The sequence below is a fragment of the Sabethes cyaneus genome, chromosome 3 (assembly GCF_943734655.1).
Source record: "Sabethes cyaneus chromosome 3, idSabCyanKW18_F2, whole genome shotgun sequence".
Taxonomy (NCBI): domain Eukaryota; kingdom Metazoa; phylum Arthropoda; class Insecta; order Diptera; family Culicidae; genus Sabethes; species Sabethes cyaneus.
Genome location: NC_071355.1, coordinates 69476811 through 69498105, shown reverse-complemented (window position 1 = coordinate 69498105; position 21295 = coordinate 69476811). Strand labels below are relative to the sequence as shown.

Sequence of the window (21295 nt, the reverse complement as noted above, 5' to 3'; positions counted from 1 at the left end):
CGAACGTTCGAATGGATTCGAACGAAAACAAGGATACGAATCGGCTTAACTTTCGAGCGAATATCATTCGAACGAAAACAAGAATAAGGGTGATTGTTTTGGTGGTTTGATTTAGTTCGCAGTTGCAAGCAGCGAATATTTCATTCTCCGATCGGATGTTATATCATAATCGTTGGGAAAGCGGAATGTAAAACAGATTAAACACGCTAGGTCAGTACAAACAAATCATGTTTATGTGCATTGTCTGCAGAAGCAAATGATGTCATATTGAGAATGGCATTTGAACCATTTTTAATTTGCACGTCGTGCTAACCAGTAGGGTTTAAATTAAAAAGAGTTCAGTAGTAGTAGTAGGTAGTAGTAGGGGAAAGCCACCATCATTTCTAGGACTTGCCAATGTATGTGGGTAGAATTACAGTAGATCCAAATTTGATTATCAAATGAATTTCACACTAATGCTGTTACAGAAGGGCCAAAAGGGATTGGGCGGACCCACAAGCAGAGGCACTTGTGCGCATTCCGGGGTTATAAGAGTCGCCTTCCAGCAATAGGATCCTTCCATGTAATAATCAATTTCGCTGTACCAACTTTAACCCACGTGATGATTTGTTTGTTTTGAATTGAGAAGTGCCATATTTGCTTCAGACCTTAATGATTCAGGTTGGCAATCCACTCCATCATCCAGCCTTCCACATTTATGATTTCAATAATAATACTGTTAATAATATGATATTAACATGAAATGTGGTATGTATAGGTAAAAATAGAACAATCTCACCAGCAGTCCTTCGTATGAAATAAAGTAGCGTCCTTTGAGGTTCCATAAGTGCTTCTAATAGTTAATTTAATTTTTCATTCTGGTATCCATGTGCAGTATTAAAACTCGTTTTGGCCAAAGTTTTTATTGTATAGCAGTAGATGCTTCATAAGCTAAAACGAAAAAAATAATTAAAATAACTCATTAGGCTTACCAATTAGCTAGGCCGTGTGGCTTCGCCGTCTGCCCAAAACCTCGGTTTTGAAGTCAGGCAGCCGGAAACCACCCAGCATCGCACCTCCCAGCTTGGCTACTCAATAGAGCATTACCAGGTATGGCCACGTGGAGGCGCTAGGTAGGGGCTTGGGATGGCTAGAGCTATATTGGACGCTCCTCAGTTGCCTTCCCCATTTCATACCCGGGTTTAAATTAAAAAGAGTTCAGACTAAAAACGATCAAACGAACGGGGGTCCACATCGCAACATAGTTTGCTTTCAGATATGCTTCGCAAAATGTAAAACAAAAAAAGAATTTCATTTGAAAATAGTTCACTATTATTACATTAGGTTTCTCGTCACTTGTAGATGCAGAAAATATTTTTAACTATGTACAAAAGTGTAAACTTCTGTCATTTCACTGAGCCCATGTATTCAATCATTCGTTGCTCATCATACATACTATCCCAGATAGATCTACATAAATATATGTACCAGATAATGTAAATCTGAACATTGCTTCACACAGTGGAACCGCATGTACAAATCAATTATGTATCATTAGCTTTGTCAATCGATAGTAAAAGCAGTGGCAGTCCGTATGAATGCATTTTACAAGCAAATATTTATGATTATTAGCTTTATTTGAAAGAAAAACGATTTTCTACCTAAAACTATGACGATTCAAACGATTGCGCTGCTGTCCCACCCGTGTGGTAAATCGCCTGATGTGATCTCTTTTAACAAAAAATACCCTTGAACTTACATTATCTGCTTTCTCAACACAGCCAACGACACTGACTAGTCGTATCTGCGCGCGTGTGATATATCACTTTGTTGATACCTTATGATAGTATTATCGTAACGTAAGATAGACAGCTTGCTACTAATCTAAACGTAGAACTAAACCTGCCTATTATTAGACCCACTCGGCGTTTTGCTATGACTTTTTGCTGCTTAATAGTGGCGTTCGTTCGGCCGCACCAGAAGACCTTTCGGTGGAAGACCCACTAACTCCTGCAACCGCCGGCAAAGGAACCAGCGGTGACTGCTGCTGATGTGGTCTCTGCCATTGCTGGCGTTGACTTGGTTCGGTGCGCAAGCTGCCACCGCGCCGTCGCATCTAAAAAAAAATATTTAGTATTGAAATTGCTGGACACACACACACGAAAGCGACTTACATGATTGTGATGCAACTCATGCAGGTACAAAGTACTAAGACACATGTCCGCCGTCGTGACTTCGTGCGACACAGGATGCGAAGCAGAGCCGTCCACGTATAAGCTGAAAATTTTAGCGAAAAATAAGTTAGTACATTTATTCGAAGCACATGCTGATGATGTCTATGCCTTACCTGGGTAGGAGCCCATTGTTTGATCCTTCGGCAGGTCCTTCTCGTCTGCTCATGCCCCCTCTAGTGCTGAAGCTCATAGTGGTCCTAGGCTCACAACCAGCGGGGCCAGCGCTAACTCCAGCCGTTAAGCTCGAATGCAGTGGCTGATTAGCGGTAGATCCCATGGCTCCAGTCTCATCGTCATCATTTTCGTTGATATTGTGAAGAAAAGTGCTCCTTAGGGGAGCAGCTGTGCTGCCATCGGTGAGATTCTGCTGCAGCATATGTTCGAAATCGAACGACGGAGGAGAATTGTAACGATAGTGTGATTGTGTTACAGTCGAATGCTGCAGATCACCCAACGGTGCTAGGTGCGGGATTCCACCTCCAGTGGATGGCGGAGGTGATCCGAAGCCACCCAAGTTCATCGACAGTCCAAGCTGCTGCGAATTAGAGAGGTGGTGTGTCTGCAAAATCGGATGGATAATCGACTGGTATTGTTCACCCAGACTTTCCATCGAAAGCAGACTTTCTGCCATCGCATTAGCGGCTGTGGTGGCCCCGTACAACATTCCCCGCTGTCTGTTGAGGTCCTGTAGAGCGTGACGCTTGATACCCTGTACAAAATGTTTAGCCTCCGGAGGCATTTGCCACGTCGGATTTGTTAGCGTGAAATGAACCAACGATAGTTCGGTTTTACCGTGTTCGCCCTGGGTGTACTGATTATTGTCCACCAGTGGGGTATGAACCGATTCGTTTATGTCCTTCTCGATGGCACTGTTTGTGACTTGCCAATCAGGATTGCCGTGCTTACGGACGTCCATCTGGGCAAAGGAACATACGTCACCCACGCCGACAACATCCACTGTGAAATTGCGGAAAAAGTCTACCAAATCCAAAGCTTTCGGTCTCAGCACGAACAGTAGCACGAACGGTGCCACGAAAGGACTAAACAGTTCGTTGAGGATGTACATCTGCAAGCGGAGTTTGTTATGTTCGTTATTGTAAAGGAAATGAGTTCTAAGGGTTTGTCTATCTTACCGCTTTCAGTTGGAAAAATTGCTCAAACTGATCGCGCACCATGGAAGTATGAGCGTAACCACGCCAGGATGCCGGTAGATAGTGTACATGGGCCAAAACGTTTCGAAGCAGTTGTTCGGGACACCAGATCATGTTTTCGTCGGGAATGATTGATCTGAAAAGCAAAACATATTTGCACAAAAAGTTATTAGTTAAATATGTTATACGTGTGGCACAAAGAAATTTAAATCCGTCGCGAGTATATTGGCCCATTACTCTTTTGTGTTCCAAATCAGCGCTTTGCACAGTATGTCTCAGTTCACTTATTTTACAATTTACTTCTTTATGATATGTTACACTTCCATTATCGAAAAAGCCTGCAAAATGAGCTTGATTATTGGCGTTTTTGGAAATAATAGTTTGTTTCGATAAGAACTCAGGATAGAGATTCTGATTAGGAGTTTGATTAGAATATAGAATAGTGCCAATGAGTCCACCGAACAAAATTCCAGAATCGAACGAGAATGCTGCATGTTAATTTTCTACCACGGCCACAACTCGCGAACATTCTTGTCCATGTAGTAGCGACTTAGTCTTCAACCCATTTATTTTTAGCCCAATCCTCCTAGACTTAGTTTATTACAATAGATCTACGTGCAGGTCACGGTGATAAGCCCATACAGGAAAAAATAGACTCGGCTTTCAGTCTGGCGTAGATGACCTCCGCCAGCGCGTCAGTTTGTTCGCAAATCTGTGATCTGTGCTGACCACGATCGACTGTATTGTAAGTTGCTTTGGAGTCAATCATACTCCCGACATTTCTGCAAGATAAGGTAAAAATTTGGTCCGTAGCGTCTCAAACCCCCTTTAAGCCTGCCTGATAATTCTCTAAGAAACCCACCCATGAAACCATGTTGGTGCATACTTCTGTGATTACGTTATTGTCAGTTATCGTCTGTGATTAAGACTAGTTTTTACCCTGTAAACTGTTTGTTAAAATCGTTATTATGAATCATTACAAGAGTAAACGTACTGATCTAGTTGGCAATCAATAAGTTGAGCAATTTGCGCTTGATTTACCGTTGTTTTAACCGAATTTCATACGCCCGCTTTGTTACCAGTTGGATTCTATCGTTTCGATACGTTATCTTTCTTTTGTGCACTCTTTGGTTTGCCTCTAAACTCGATCGAGTGAGACTGTTTGCACACTGCTTATCCGTCGAGCCACGCAGTAAGTCATGGAGAAAAACTGTGCGGAGAATGCAAATAATCCATCAACGATCTCGAGCCAGTGATATGCGGTCTGTGCGATGCATACTATCACATTAGCCAACAGTGCTGTGGCTTTAATTGCCGTGGATATAAAGATTTATTCGCTCAGGGCAAAATTGCATTTATTTGTCCTACCTGCAGGGATAAGTTAAATGGACGCAGCATTTGTGCTTACTTTGCTGATAAATCGGATGGTACCCAATCACAACCAGCGGCCGATACTAATTTGCCGTCGCAGGTTAAATTGCTGTCCGATGCTGTCGATACGCTGAGCAAAAAAATCGACAATTTAACAGCTGATACGCACCCCGCCGTGACACCCTCGTTATATCCTACTACTCCAGCTGTTCCCGTGTATGGTTCAGCCCGATCTTTAAAACGCCGCCGCATCGATGGACAGGCACGTTCAACTGTTCAAGCACCGACAAACTGTGGCACAAAAATTATCGACCTGAGTGAGCTTTCTGTTGCAAGCGTCACATCTACTGCTACCGAAAAGTTCTGGCTCTATTTGTCGAAATTAAATCCACTGATATCGAGTGATGACGTAAAGACGATCGTATCGCGCTGCCTGAACATTGCCGAGCCAAGTGACGTTGTTCGCTTAGTTCCCAAAGGAAAAGATGTGTCGACTTTGTCGTTTGTTTCTTTCAAAATTGGACTCGATCCTGATACACGGGACGCCGCTCTGAATCCTTCATCATGGCCTGCTGGTTTACTGTTCCGTGAGTTTATTGATCAGTCAAAAAACTTGGACTCGCGCCTGGAACCTGCCGCTTCACGAATGGAGGATGCTGTTGCAATGAATTAAATACAACGCGATGTTTGGTGGACGGTGGGAACCTTCGGGTTCCCGCCAAAGGCGAGTATCCGTATAGTACAAATAACTTTCCCGCTGTGTACAGTGATTCTATGTTACAGTACTGTGACACGTATTCCAACGATATCGTCGTCTATTACCAGAACGTCAGGGGACTGAGGACGAAAGTGGACGATATCTTCTTGGCTTCTCGTGATTGCTGTTTTGATGTCATCATATTGACGGAAACCGGACTCAACGACTCCATTAATTCTGTGCAGCTGTTCGGCGAAAGATTCAACGCTTTTCGCTGCGACCGTTCGTCCCGTAATAGTGATAAGCGGAGCTTTGGAGGTGTATTGATCGCTGTCGCCCGGCAGTACCCATGCGTTGCCCTCACGTCAGCACAAGCAAGTAGGTTAGAGCAAGTCTGTATTACCGCGAATATTCATGGGTTGAAAATTTTATTTGGTGCTGTGTACATTCCTCCCGACAAAAGCCAGGATCCTGTTGTTATTGAATCGCACGTTTCTTCTATTCGTGAACTGTGCGAAAAAAAACCCTCAACTGATGCTATGCTCATTTGCGGTGATTACAATCAACCACGCATTGTTTGGGAATACAATGACGACATGATAAATCACACGAATACATCGCAGCTTCCCACTGCGAGTGCGGTTTTAGTTGACGGAATGGATTTCCTCAACCTCCAACAAGCCAACTTGATACTTAATCATCTTGGAAGGGTGCTTGATTTAGATTTTTATTCTGTTGACCACGTTGTAACCGTTGACGAGTGCGTTGCACCATTACTTTCTGTTGACTCTCATCACCCCCCATTGTTGATTTCGTTACCCGCTTTAAATGACCACTCCGAGAATCATACACCTTCAGAAAATGAACGACGAAAATTAAACTACCGCAAAATAGATTTTGGCCTGCTCTCTGAACATTTACTTAACTACGACTGGGAGAATCTTCTTGAAATGAGCGACGTGGATGACATGGCCAATTTATTCTGTAACGCTATTAACCGGTGGCTTCAATCAAATTTGCCTTTTGTTAAGCAACGTTCCACACCGCCCTGGAGTACTAATCGTTTACGAGCCTTAAAACGTGCGCGCAATACTTGTTTACGTAAATACCGACGCCGTAAATCCGTAGAATTAAAACGTGAATATAAACGTACCAGTGACGAGTATCGTCAGCTCAACGCCTCCCTGTATAAGTCATATGTTCTCCATGTTCAAACTAACCTGCGAAGAAACCCGAAAGATTTTTGGAGTTTTGTAAACTCGAAACGCAAATGCAATTCTATTCCCGCCAACGTATATCTTGATGGCTCAGAATCGTGCTCCACTACAGACTCCTGCGAAATGTTTGCATCCTTCTTCTCTTCGGTATTTGCAAATGAGTTCGCCTCCGACGCAGAGGCTGGTTTGGCTGCAATATTGTTCCCGAAGGACTCGTCGACCTTGACACTTTCGAAATTACTCCCGTGATGATTTCAACAATCAGCTCGTAGATTGAAGCGATCATATTCCCCCGGACCTGATGGGATCCCAGCCGCTATTTTTTGTCGCTGCGCATTTGAGTTATCCGTACCACTTTGTTGTATTTTCAACAAGTCTTTTACACAAGGAAAATTTCCTAGTATTCGGAAACGATCCTTTATGTTTCCCGTTCATAAGAGTGGCGATCGTCGGAATGTTAGGAACTACAGAGGAATTACCAGCTTGTCTGCAGCTTCCAAACTTTTTGAAATTATTGTGGGCACTGCCATGCTTAACCGTACCAAAAATTATATATCAGCCCACCAGCACGGGTTCATGCCTGGCCGATCGGTTTCCACCAATCTACTCGACTTTACCTCCTTCTGCATCACGCAACTTGAAGAAAAAGCACAAGTCGACGCAGTTTACACGGACATAAAAGCTGCATTCGACCGGATCGATCATCGCATCCTTCTGCAGAAATTGCATCGTTTGGGAGCCTCAGAGCAGCTATTGGCTTGGCTTGAATCATATTTACGCGATAGAATCTTGTAAGTCAAGTTAGAATCTACTGTTTCATCTGTGTTTACAAATAAGTCTGGTGTTCCTCAAGGAAGCAATATGGGGCCCTTGCTGTTCATATTGTTTTTTAACGATGTAGTTATGGTAGTAGAAACTGGATGCGCACTTATCTACGATGACGATCTTAAACTGTTTCTTACCGTGCGCTCCATCGACGACTGCCGTCGGCTCCAAAAATTATTAGATGGCTTCGTGAATTGGTGTAAGATCAACTACTTGATAGTGAGCACAGCAAAATGTGAGGTTATAACGTTTCATCGCACTCAAAACTCAATCATCTTTGACTACAATATAAATGGAAATACTCTCCGGAGGGTAGAGCAAGTTAGCGATCTCGGCATCTTACTCGACTCCAAACTTATGTTTAACGCTCACCGTTCTGCTATTATTTCCAAAGCATCCCGCCAGCTAGGATTTATCTCCAAAATCGGAAGAGATTTTAGCGACCCTCACTGCTTGAAATCTTTATACTGTGCACTAGTTCGTCCTTTGCTTGAAAACGCCTGCGTGATTTGGCAAGCACATCAGCTCACCTGGATTCTAAGAATCGAACGCATCCAGACGATTTATCCGTATTGCCCTCAGAGAGTTGCCTTGGAGAGACCCAGAGAATCTCCCTCCTTATCGTGAACGTTGTCTTCTGCTCGGTTTAGACACACTAGAACGGCGCAGAAAAGTTCAGTAGGCAACGTTTGTAGCAAAAATTTTGAACAACGACATTGATTCGCCGACGCTGCTTTCAAAAGTGAATTTCCGAGCATCTCAAAGATCTCTGCGAACTACGGCCTTATTACACACGGAATTTCACCGAACCACGTTTGGGTACCACGAACCAGTGACGTCATGCATCCGGATGTTCACTCGGGTTGAAGAACTGTACGAATTTGGAGAGCCTACTCGAATTTTTGTTCAAAAATTGTCAAGAACTGGTGCTTTGTAAGAGTTTGTGTGACCTTCATTAAGACATTGTCAGATGAATGTTTCAAATAAAAAAAAAAAATAAATAAATAAACCCTACGCTAACGGTGACAGCCGACGTAATAGGATTTGGGAGAGTACCTTGTAGGTTTACCAGCGTCATGCCGCGAGATTTGCAGCAGTCGAGCCGATCACCCTCTTTGTCTAGGCGACAATCTACAGTTGTTTGTGACTTTTGTAACTCGCGTAACTTTTCAAAAGGAGCTAAGTAACAATGAGAGATTCTCTTTGTGCCTCTTCTCTTTCGCCTACCACGGCGCTACAGATGCACTTTAAAACATCAGCTTTGCATCGGTTGCTAGCGTCACTATTTAGCTAGACGTTAAGAAAATTTTCGTTAAAATGCGTTTATGTCGCCATAATAATCGAAAAAGAGTGACGCCAAAGAGAGTCTCTCAATGTTAGATAGGTCCTTTTGAAAAGTTACGTAAGTAACTCTTTCCATCCATTCCGTCGGTAACTTTATCTAGTGTAGAGCCGTTGCCATCATTTCTCGGTTATGTTTTAAAGCGTTCCTGATAGGCGGGTGTTGGTCTTCAACAACCCGATTTCTCGTTTGACTTCTTAGAAACCAGGTATTAGAACATTACTATCTAAAAAATACAATCTGCCATGGGCATTCCTAAATTAATTTTCGTTCTGCCTCCTTCTGCTACTTTGCCATGGATGTGGTTAATGGAAGAACTGCTTCCACCTGTCGACCAACTCTCGCTCGTTTATGATTAAAATTCCTAGCACTTATGGAATTGGTTCAGCTTCTCGTAAAACCTGAAAACCGTTAAACCTCAACTGGTTCGTTGCTCGTCCGTATTTGATCAACTTTTGTCAAGTGGTAATGCTAAGATAAATTTTCCAAACTATTTCGTATATTCCGGGGCTCTTCATCTAGTGCCTCTGATTACCTGCGGATTGTGGGTTAACTATCTGTTTAATATTCAGTCAAAGAGGACAGCTTTGAGGTGTCTGGTGTTTGGGTAACAGTTTTGAGCGAACAGTACTGCTACTAGAAAATAGCAGCAAGATTTGGTTCCATCACGGATTTGGTACTGTACGCTTTGACATCACCGTTTCAGCTGCATAAAGGCGCTGCTTATGTTAATGTTAAGGCACAAAATTACCCGGAAGTCAAGTTCATGTAGGGTGACCATATCGATCCAACTAAATCAGGGCATTTTTCGACCAAACATGCGCAGGAAAATTTAGATTCGACCAAATGACCAATCTAACCTCTCTCTCCCTATGTTTAGACTGCAGAAAATATAAGTCAAACAACAACAGACAAATATGATGATCGTGATGATGTACCACTACAACCATACAGATAACCAAAAAATAAACACTGTTGTAGAGCCATGCTTTCTTGTATGAATGCTATGGTATGAATGCTATGGTGAGTGAATGCTATTTCTTGTATGAATGCTATGGTGAGTTTCAGTGAGCCAGCTAAACTAAACTATCGTCGAGATGGCACCGAAAAGCAATAGAAAATTCGCCAAGTTATCTGACAGAAAAACTTCGCCAATGGAGATAAGGAAAAGAAGAAGCCACACCATATGGAGCCGGAGTGGCTCGTGCTATCAAGAACTTGTCTCTATTGTACTTGTCCTAAGCTCTTGTTTTAACGCTCACATCTTCAACAGCGACATTAAATAGCATAATACGGGACTATAGATGGAGCGTTTCTATAATAGTACTCGAGAGTGCTACAGCAGCACGCGCGTAGAATATTACTCGCTATGATCAGTCGTGCTATTTTGTCTGGATAACCGTTCTTGTGCACCTGCTGTTGTCATAGCTCTTCGTGCTCAACTGTAACGAATGCTGCCTTGAATTCCACACAAATATGATATGTGGGCATGATGTACTCCCGACATATCGGAAAAAAACATTCTGATTGTAAAAATTTGATCCGTAGTAGCACAGGTTCCCCCTGAAATCCGCCTGAAATCGTTTGTGATAAGGTTTCCCTTCTCGTCCCCAATCATGTCAGGTTGCAGCATGTATCCTTTACAAGATTGGTTCACTTTCTCATAGAACTTGCGCGTCTCATTGGCTCGAATAGTTGTTCTAGTTCCTCACGACCCTTGTCCTGCTCCTAACGCTTTTTTCTCCTAAGAATCATGGTCAACTCACTCCGCGCTCGTCGATAATTGGCCAAATTCTCCTTAGTTTTTCCAAGCTCTTTTCTCCTCTTCATCGCATATATGATCACATCACTTATCAAGGTGAATCATTATAGCTAAGCTAAGCTAAGATCTTCTTTCCTCTCTGTCGAATGCTGGCATTCCTCGTCAAACCAGTCATTTCGTGCACTTGAGGTTTCTTCACCTATCACCGCGACTGTGGTTTCATCGACGGTAAATCGTATCCCGCCCCATCTGTCTTCGAGTGTCAAATCACTTAGCGCGCAACTTGCGGGTTGACTAAATGTTTAATCGAGGAGGACCGTCAGTAGTTTTTAGCGCACATGTACTGGTATTAGGTAATGATACAGGCCGATATCCGCACCCCGTAGGAAATGTATGTTGATAGTTGAGAAAAACCGGGTATTTGATAGATTTCGTTCAATGTGCGTTGGTCACGTGCTCCCCAGGCGGCCTTATGGATTACTTTGCATGAAAAAAAAAATTATTCTGATCACCACGCTTCTAGAAGCTCTAAAATTATCGGTTGCGACGGTGTGCAGGCGATGGACCCGATAGCAAGGTACTAAAACTAAAAACCAGTCCACAGCGCATTATACAACGTACCTTTGCACCAGTCAATCGTCGTTAAATAATCTGATGTGCTACATCAAATTTCAGATTTTGGGTATCGCCAAGTTGAGGCACATGGGCCTTCCGGATTGGACATACAATGTCTTGCCTTATATCTGACGTACTCCAAGGCAGTATATTAGGATCATTACCATCACCTTCCTAATCGACTTTGGTTTGTTTATATCGTCTCCTCCACTATCGTTCGTTGATTCATTCTCCGAAATTTCCTCGGCTGCAGTACAAATGACACAGAAGGGTGACCCCACTTGACCACACCTATGAAACTACTTTTTGAAACACCCATGGCCTGACAAAAAATGTGTCAGGTAAAAACTTACCTCTCGTGTTTTCGTTGTTCCATTATTGCTGCCATCCCTACTCCCTCCTTTTCCCTACTCCACAGAAAATAAACAGAAATAAACAGTTATGAATGAAGTATTCCATCAAGTCCGGCCTAACTCTATTCCGAATGCCTCTGACATATCTCTGACATAGCATCTAGTGATATGGCGCGATACCCGCACGCAACTCCCAACGCCATCAGTCTAAACACTTTGTTCGAACATCCCTGATTGCACTTCCCGCCCAGCGCTAAGGGCTAAGCCAGTGCACTATACCTCAGCACCGACATGACCATCAGGCGTCTCTCACTGCTTCTAGGTCCATAGCCATATAGCACAACAGTAAATGCTGTTGACGCCTTCCCGCAAGCATAATCGACGTGGCTGGTGAAATTCTGCCATAATCCCCAATTATTTCAAGTTACGTTTAGAGACAATCACTTATCCGCCTACCATAATTTGGGTCCATGTGCCGTCTTGCGGTTGCTCATCTTTTTTTTTCAGATGGATCCAAAGTGGATCAAGTGGATTTTGCATAATAGTGTATGTAGCCCTTCACCTTCTCATAGAACTTAACTACCGGGGAGTCTCATTACTTTAGTGCCTTGGCAAGGTACTAGAAACACTAGATCACAGCTCATTATACCATGTAATTGAACCAGTCAATCAGATTGGCGACGATCTGCTGTACTACATCAGGTTTCATATTTTGGTTATCGATAAGTTGAAGCATATGAGCCCTCCAGATTGGATCACAGAATAGCTTGTCTCATATCTGACGGATTCGGCGTATTCCAAGACAGCATACTTTTGCACCATTGCTTTTCATCACGATCCTAATCGATTAAGGCAGCGTTTCCCAAATGGGGGTTCGCGAACCCCCAGGGCTTCGCCAAAACTTTAGTTCGCTGCAGAATAGTATAGAAATATTCGCCAGGGGGTTCGCGACCCAAAAAACGTTGGGAACCGCTGGATTAAGGTATGTTTATATAGTCTCCTCCAAGATCGTTCGCTAACTTGGAAAGCTCACACCAAGTTGCTGCTGCTGCTAGGTTCATTGCCACTTGGCATAATTTTGGACAGCGTAGTAATAGCCGTTGACGCCTTCTCAAAAGCATAATCCGTGTGGCTGGTGAAGTTCAACCTATTGTCTACCATGACTCCCAAGTATTTCAAATTGCGTTTAGAGACAATCACTTGTCTCCCTACTAAAATATTGGCCTGTAGTACCATCTTGCGGTTGCTGATTATTACAGTTTCCTTCTTTTGGTATGCCAGTTGTTGATTGACATCACCATTCATCCCTCTATAATACTTATGACCTCTGATGCTAGCAGATCCACTTCTTCGAGGAACTTGCCTACTACCGTTAGGACGATACTGCCGGCGAAGCCGGTTATCTTGAGCTGATGGCTTGAACCTTAGCACCTCGTCATGAAACTCTCTTTGCGGAGTCAGATAAACCTATATGATGAGGGATATTCTGGTGGTTTCCTCGGTTTTGGAAGCAGATTTTCAATCTTAGGTTGCCTAACGGGTACGATTGTGCCTCTATCGAGATCTTTGCTGAATATTGCTTTTGCTTTTTACACATCCTACATCATTCTTACTACCCGTAGTCCCGTCAATTCATTATAGTCTGCTTTACCTATTTTAGTCATTTCACAATATCTGCATCGTTATCACCTACTAGTTTGTCTCGTGATTCATGCACCTGCATTATACACCTTCTACCAATTTGCAATCCAGAATTGAGCACAAGATCTTAGGATTAAAACTCGTCGGTAGCCCTCCTTCAATTTTGTTTACCTTGAATAGAAGGACCGCCAGTAGGATACCACCGGGAAACTTAGCTGTTATGGAGCGCAAGTTTTGTACGAAATTGCAGGCTACAGAACCCCAGACACTAACGTTTCAAGGTAAACAGATTCACCGACTACTTGAAAGGTATCTCCATTTTTCACCACCACAGTTTCATTCCAAAACCGAAGGGCAATCGTACTCTTTACTGGCAGTTCATGATAAGCCCAATCTCTACTACTTAAGATGCGTACACACCTCTTCTACAGCTTTAGTAGCATCTTTCAATGCAATGTTAAGCAAAAATTTCGATAGCCCGTCACCTTGCTTTAAACCAGTGATGACCAAACTGCATGTGGCCCTCCGAGATGTATCGTGTGGTCCACGGATTGGTTTGATGGATAGTGGACCTTTGAGTTTTTTTTTTTGTGACACAGGAGTCACTCAGATTAGTCGTAATGCGTGCATGTTGTGGTTCTGAATGCTTTCCGGTTTAAATCTTGTTGTGATTCCTAGCAAATAGTTTTTGCAGCCGCGTATTTTACGTTTTACAGAATGGTCAGAGGTCATTGCGCCCCGCAGCGTTTATGGAGTGGTCTGGTTTGGCCCACACCATGCCTATGCCTAGGTACTACTGCTTTATACCATCTAACTAACGTCACAAACGTAGCACGTATCAGCTCAATCAGTTTTGTTGGACAACCATGTTCAAACGTAGTCCGTTGCAACTCATTTCGCTTAATTGAATCATACGCTTCCTTGAAGTCTATGAATTGCAAGCTGAATTCTGAAAAATTGTCGAGGATCTGTCGCAAGGAGAGTATTTGATCCATTGTGGAGCGTTTCTGTCGAAAACCGTACTAGTATTCGCTAATAAAGGTTTCCTGCAATTTCCTGTAGAGTTTATGAAACTGCGTGGGGAAGATAGTTTTGTATACATAATAAAGTAGTTATGGCACGATAATTGCTGCATTCGAGTCGAGAACTGCTAGAAGGACTTGTAAAACGAGCATATAAGTACTTTCAACCAAGTTAAGTAAAGTTCGTAGGTAGGTCCTCCTCAGTCCATACCTCACACAGACTGCTCATATAAAAAAACCTGCCAAAACTTCACTACTCACCGAGAAATAACACTCGCCGCGCCCATCACCGTCATTATTCCTAGCACGTGCTGCACTTGCAGTACATCCTCGTCGTACAAAGCCAACAGAAATATCAGTGACGCTATCCCACCACAAACAAACGATATGTTCCTAAAAAATCCGAAATGAATAACTTGATAAAAGTAAACTACCACTACTGTTGTTTACTTTGCGATCACCGTTAGCAGAGGGGATGAAAACGAGCCCATATACTTCACAGCTGGCCGGTAGGCTCGCGTTAGTCGGGCATCCAACTCGTGGTCCAGTTCGTTGAAATGACGTAAATAGAGCTTTCCATACTGGGACCAGCAGCGTATCCCCAGTGTACCGGGTTCTTTTTTGATTAACTATAAAAAACAAATTTTAGTTGCTATAAAAACAAGCTCTAGAACAGCCTCTTACATCAACATAATTAAAGAAAAAGTACATCAACTGGCATAGAAAGATAAACGGCGACAGCACCAAGTTCGCGATCGCCACCCAGAATATATAACTCGACAGCTTGGCGGCCAGCTCGGTTCGTCGGTTGGATCTCTTGAATTCGTCTCGCAGGTGCCAATTGTTTTCGAACGGTGACCATGGTCCCCCTGAGAAAACCAATAGTGAATAGTGAGCAATAGAGACGATAAAACCAACCATGACAAACTCACAGAATAAAAGGAACCCTACATTGTAGCGTAGGGCTTGACTTAGACATACTAATTTCCCTAAGAATGGCAAATGCATGGTAGACGGTAGCAGTGATTTGTTCATCATTGCAACCATGTAGTTTTTGAATCTGTAATTTTACAAGTAAATTTCAGTCGGACGGCATCAACCAAATTGTGCACTTACTTACCTCAAAATTCTATGGTAGATGTCAAGCTCAGTCAGTTGTTCCTTGTTAATGCTCATCTGTATTTCGGACTGCACCTCGCGTATCCGTTTTTGAACTTCATGCCAGGTGAGATTATCCAGGTCGGCCTAAAGAAACGGAACTATAAATAAGAGTACAACAGATCGAAATCCAGCACATCATACATCGTCTATCTTTAAAGCTGTGTTGAAGAACAACTTAATGTCCCAAAACTGTGCGAAATGAAAGAGGAATTTGAACAAGCGAATTGTCCAGAAGACGATCGCCACCGCCAGCAGGACCCAATCGAAAAGGCCAAGAGAATCGACACATACCGCAGGGGACTGCATGACGTCCGCGAGTGTAATTTTGTTGTGCGAGTTGTTGTTACTGAGAAAAAAAGTGATAATTTAATTATCAGAGTCCGCTAAAAGCCAACGCGAGTTATAATACTTGAAAAGAACTCCGTAGTCGATACAATTGGTCATGTAGGTGATCAGCACCACGACGAACATAAACTGGAACAGCTCCAGCACTCTCTGCAGCATCATCACATAGAAACCGTGCTTCTGGTGGTAACAGTAGACGCGGGTGAAAAAAGAATCCAAATCTTCTATGTGATTCCATCGAGCTGGAAATTGAAAAAGGTAGGAAATTTATTAGCAGAGTGTTTAAAATATGAAATCCCAATTGTAATACATAACCATAATGTCGAAAATTAAATGTGATCTGATACTTTGTTCATGCTTTGTGTTATTCGGAAAGTTTTAGTCATGTTTCTTTGTTCTCATGGCATATAGATTGAGATTGAAGCTAAGAATTTTTTACATAACGTATCAAAAATTCAGGACTTTTAGTTTTTGATATACAATTTTTAAAAGACAGTTCGAACAGTTTGGAAAATGCAATGGTGACGCATGATGTTTTGTTTTTCCAGAAATTTTCTGACCATGTGAGTTTCTTCGGTCTGCACTCTCAGGCCTGCATACCATGAAGACAACCATGAAAAAAAATTATAGCAAGCTTTAAGTTTTAAACTGAGACGTTTTAAGATGCGTTTAGGGTATTTTGATTTTATATTTAGGGCAACATGAGGTACAGCACTCGTTCGCTAATTGCACGAATGATGCGATGCGATTAGCGAATTGCACGATGGTTGCCAATATTTTTTTGTGAAACGTGATGCGTTATCACTGTAAAGAACTCTTCACATGCATTCACACGTACGCTAAATTTTGGGAGAAACATTCAAATTTTTCAAACGAACCTAAAGCTTGATGAATATGTGTTCAATTAGTCAAAGTTTAGTAAAATTTGCATGAATTTGTTTGTAATGTATCTACGTAATGCAGAGATAGAGAGTTTGCATTCGGCAACGCTGCATTTTTGTTTATAGCAACCACCTGGGAAACCACGTGTAGTTTGACAGATAACTGTTTTTTAGTTGCACGATCGTGCAACTAGCGGACGTGCAATTAAAAGACGGTGCGACTAGAGGACGTGCAATTAGCACAGAGAACAGACAATTATGTTCATACAAAATTTCATGCAAATGGTGTGTAAACTTTTAACCAAGACACTAGCGACATCTCTCTTATGGTGCACTAGTTATCCAACATCCAAGTTGCCAAATTTATTATATATTCTTGTCATAAACAACATATTCGAAATACTAGCAACTCTATTATCAGTTTCTGTAGCAACGGTAGTAGCAACGGCTCGATTTTGTTTATGTTATTTGTTGAACAAGGCTAAACATGGAAAACAGAAACCGAACAGCATTTCAAATTTTTCATTGATTTTATTAAGTGTGACAAAAAGTCATCTTATTTTGAGTCGGATCGTACCATTTAATCGTTTCACATAAAGTGCGATGGTACTAGCAATAGCCTTTTCGTCTTTGAGCACCGAAAAACCTGTACTACTTCATCAAGGTCCACCGTTGGTGCAGCGTTTGGGTTTATTTCATCGCCCTCGATGGCGGCGGCCGCTAAAATCACAGCCTATTCTCGGTCTGTACATTCATCTGGTATGTTCGCTTTTCGAAATAGAAACACGGTTTCTCGATCGAATTAAAAACGTGATTAAAAAGAAATTATTTAATCGTTACTATTTTTGATAAATGTTTACTATTATTTTAAGCGGTAAACATCGCGTTAGTTACTGTAGAAACTGTTGAATGCTTTGAGGAAAATATGACGAAAGCTTTGATACGCGTTGACAGACATTAACAGCCAAAGCTCATTCTGTCAGTGATGTGAGCGCCACGTAGTGGAAGCATTACCACATACTTACAAATTGGCGGCTGAGCTTTTACACACGTGGCGAGTTCAAGATGAATGTCTGTTCTCTGTGCAATTAGCGCACGAGTGCTGTATGCGACATGTTGCTATTTGTTGCTCAATATTGGTTCGCCACCTGAACCAAGGTTAAACTTACCTTAACCTGAACATTCATGATACGTTGCCATAGTTTCTTGGAAACATCGAACAACGGTTTGGAAAAAGTTGCATGCCACATGCTGCCAATCTAAACGCACCTTTTTAGTTCACTGTTTATCCTCAAAAGGTCATTAAAATACTTTACATTTAATATTAAGTAAGTAATGTCCGCTCGGTGGTTCAAATTATAATTTTTTTAAAAAGAAATGTTGACAAAATGATTCAAAAAAGCGCCCTAAAATTAGTTTAAAATTTAAACCATATCGGTACACTTTTAAGTTTCGATGGTACATTTTTACATGGAACTGCTGGTACGTATGATGTCTAATCTACATTTTTTAATTAGTTTACCCGTAAATTGATTGAATTTAGCTAAAACTTGATTAAAACTACTCAAAATGCCCTTAAAGTGTACTAACTCAGATTTGGAGTAGTTTTTCAACCAAAAAATTAGTAGTAGGAACTTGAAAGTGCGTTATTTGTCACAGAGAATAATTCAATTATCGGTATCAAGTAGCCAAAATTGGTTGAATTTTTTACCCAAAATTTGAGTTTGTGCACTTTAAGGGCATTTTCAGTAGTTTCAACCTAGCTTTAGCAAAATCCGACCTATTTACGGGTAGAATCATTTACGAGTGTAGTGAAAAGCAACTGAATAGGTTTTCAGCCATTTGCTATATAACTAAAATTTCGGGTTTTTCCTAGGTAGCATTCTTCTCGGGACGGTTTGTATACATGTAATGTGATAAATACACACCTTTGTTTGTCTCCGGTACGATATGGATGACCAGTCCGCTGCTTTGAGGCGTTTCCTCTTCATCATTTATTGGTGATCCTTTATTCGTATCGTTGAACGGATTTGTGTCCTGATTAGTCAAGGTATCATAACTTTTTGTTTCGTTCCTAGCCATCTCGTTACAATCTAGTAATAATAAGTGGCTCAAAGAAATCCCGTCCTAAAAATGGTGGTTCAGGTAAAAAGAGCGATCCGAAAGCAATTGTTGCTACCAGCACTTACCTTATATAGTAGAAATGCGTCTATCGGAAGAATTATTCCTTACATCTTTCCTGTGTCACTGGTAAGTGTCCAAATACTAGAACGTATACCTGAAATCATTATTCCAAAATATAAACTCCTAACTTCAAAGTTCAAGGCAAATATTTTCAATGCCTAACAAACACAGTTACTGGTCAACTGTAGTGGTACTTCACCAGCTGATTTTTATGTCCATACATACAGTCAAACACAATGGAATAGAAAAACGCAAAATTTTCTCATCGAATAAAAAACTCTATTCACTTCACAATAACAAAAAAAACGTAGATCACCAGCAGATAGCCTCAAAAAGCACCACTTTCGATAACAATTTAATCAATGAAGCGCAAAAAAGCAAATATCACAAAAGGCCTTGGCGGCTCGACGGACAGCAGAAAAAAAACAGTCGATCAGAAACAAAGAAAGCAAAATTTGTACGCAATAAAATTTTGCACGACGCAATCACCTTTAGCACGGCTCAAATCAGCTGGTTTAATGCCTATGTTTGTTAGAGAAGGTTTAATTAAGTTGTGCAGTACCTGAATAGATGTTTTATTCCTAGCAATTTTAACCCACTGCCGACGTTCAAACTTCCTTCGTGACTTTCGAACTACAAAACTGTACTGTACTGTGTGTTGTGTGACTAGCAAAAATTTTCACTGCTCCTTTTCGCTGCCTGTCTATTTCGACTGTGCTTCCTGCTTCAAAACGTTAGGAACACAAACTCAGGTACACTTCGGTTGTTGGTATAGTGTTTTGTATGCATTTGTGTTAAGTTGTTTTCACGAGTTTTTCATTCGCGATTTTCATTACCGAATGTGCGATATATTTTCCGAATGTCAACTGTAGGTGGATTCTGTGTGATGACAGCCATAATACACGTTGAGAATGCATTGGATATCATAACGTAAAATTAAGTAACCGGCAGGTAACCATGTTTTCGATACCAACATGTCAGCGTTTGCGTACACGCTCAACCTCGGCTACTCAAAATTGAGTAAAAAACTACTCAGTTTCGGAAAAACCGTGGGTACGCAAAAATGAGTAAAGGTGCTGTCACTCAAAAATGAGTAGGCATACATTTTCTCCAAAATGAGTAGTTTTTGCTCAGTTTTATTTACTTGGATAAATGGGTGGAAACTACTCATTTTTGAGTAACCGGGCATTTTGTCAAAACAGAGTAGTTTCTACTCAGTTTAATTAACTAGAATAATGGGTGGAAACTACTCATTTTATTGAAGGAAATGGTTAGAAAATACTCATTTCGAATATGTTATTTCAATTAAAATATCTAATTTAGTATGATGTATTATTATGAATATTTATTTGTAATTAACCTTCGTAATGCATCGGAAAAAGTTTCGCATTATTTGAACTTAAGTTTTGAGTTTGCCCTCATTCTACCGTTTTCAATCCGAATTTCGTTTTCTTTATCTCGTTTCAAAGATATGACCCAAAACTGGCACCTAAAGTAAGTTGAGGAATATTTTGTTGACTAATGGCCACTTCAGCGTCGGTTTCGGAACATCCGGTAACTGTTTCGGGTGACATTTTTGACGTAGGACTACGTCTTTGTTTACATATACTGGGTAGCAATTTGTGAAAACGAAAATAGAAGTGTAACGTTTTAATGAATCTTTCAAATGATATTGTCAATTGCAAGGAAAATTGTCCAATCAATCAGTGCGCAATCGCTCATAAAAGTGCTATTTTAGCTTAAATCGTTTCAGTCTCTTAGGCGCACTTATTGCTTGGAAGATAACGAAAAAGTGCGCCGAAGACACTGAAACGATTTAAGCTAAAATAGCACTTTTATGAGCGATATCGCACTTTGGATGGTACAATTTTCCTTGCAATTGACAATAATAACTACTAAACTACTGAATGAAACCGAACCGGGATTTCTGTCTATCTGTCTGTCTGTTCGTATGTTCCTTATATACTCGGAAACTACTAAGCCGTTCGGCGTGAAAATTTGCATTTAGGGGTTTTTGGGGCCAAGAAAGGTTCTTATGATAATTAGAGAACCGTATCTCTCCTAATACGGGGTGCTCTCATACAAATGAAACACAAATTTTTGCATAACTAGAGAACTTATCAAGCAAATGGATCCAACTATGACATGTGCGGGGTTTTGGAGGCAAGAAATTTTTCTATGGTGAATTGAGACCCCTCATCTTTTTAAGAGGGGGCTCCCATACTAATAAAATACAAATTTCCTCTTAACACAGACATAACTCTTATAAGAAAAATCAACAAAAATTATCGTACCTAACATTTAGCCTGAACACTAGCACCATCTATGATCGACATTCCCAAACATCAAATAGCAACATGGGTATCCATCGAAGTAGCAAGTATTTTTTATGGGGAATTCCACTTTCGTCAAAAAGCACCAATTTGACCAAAACGGAGACATTCCCAATTAACCTAAATTTGAAATGACGTTTTAATCGGTACGAAGAATGGAAAACGAGTGTTATGTCTGTTTG

The 21295-nt window shown here is 41.3% G+C and overlaps 1 protein-coding gene across 1 annotated transcript; it reads right to left on the bottom strand.

Moving 5' to 3' along the window:
* Positions 1–1309: 1309 nt before the first annotated feature.
* Positions 1310–19600, bottom strand: LOC128744774 (autophagy-related protein 9A). The gene is made up of 14 exons (XM_053842006.1): positions 19343–19600; positions 18786–18874; positions 18525–18723; positions 15780–15957; positions 15512–15716; positions 15330–15454; positions 15142–15269; positions 14894–15078; positions 14660–14838; positions 14471–14602; positions 3347–3500; positions 2327–3279; positions 2154–2256; positions 1310–2095 (listed from the first exon to the last, which is right to left on the bottom strand). The coding sequence occupies exons 3-14, from the start codon at positions 18676–18678 to the stop codon at positions 1913–1915; spliced, it is 2679 nt and encodes an 892-aa protein (XP_053697981.1). The 5' UTR covers positions 18679–18723; positions 18786–18874; positions 19343–19600; the 3' UTR covers positions 1310–1912.
* Positions 19601–21295: the final 1695 nt, after the last annotated feature.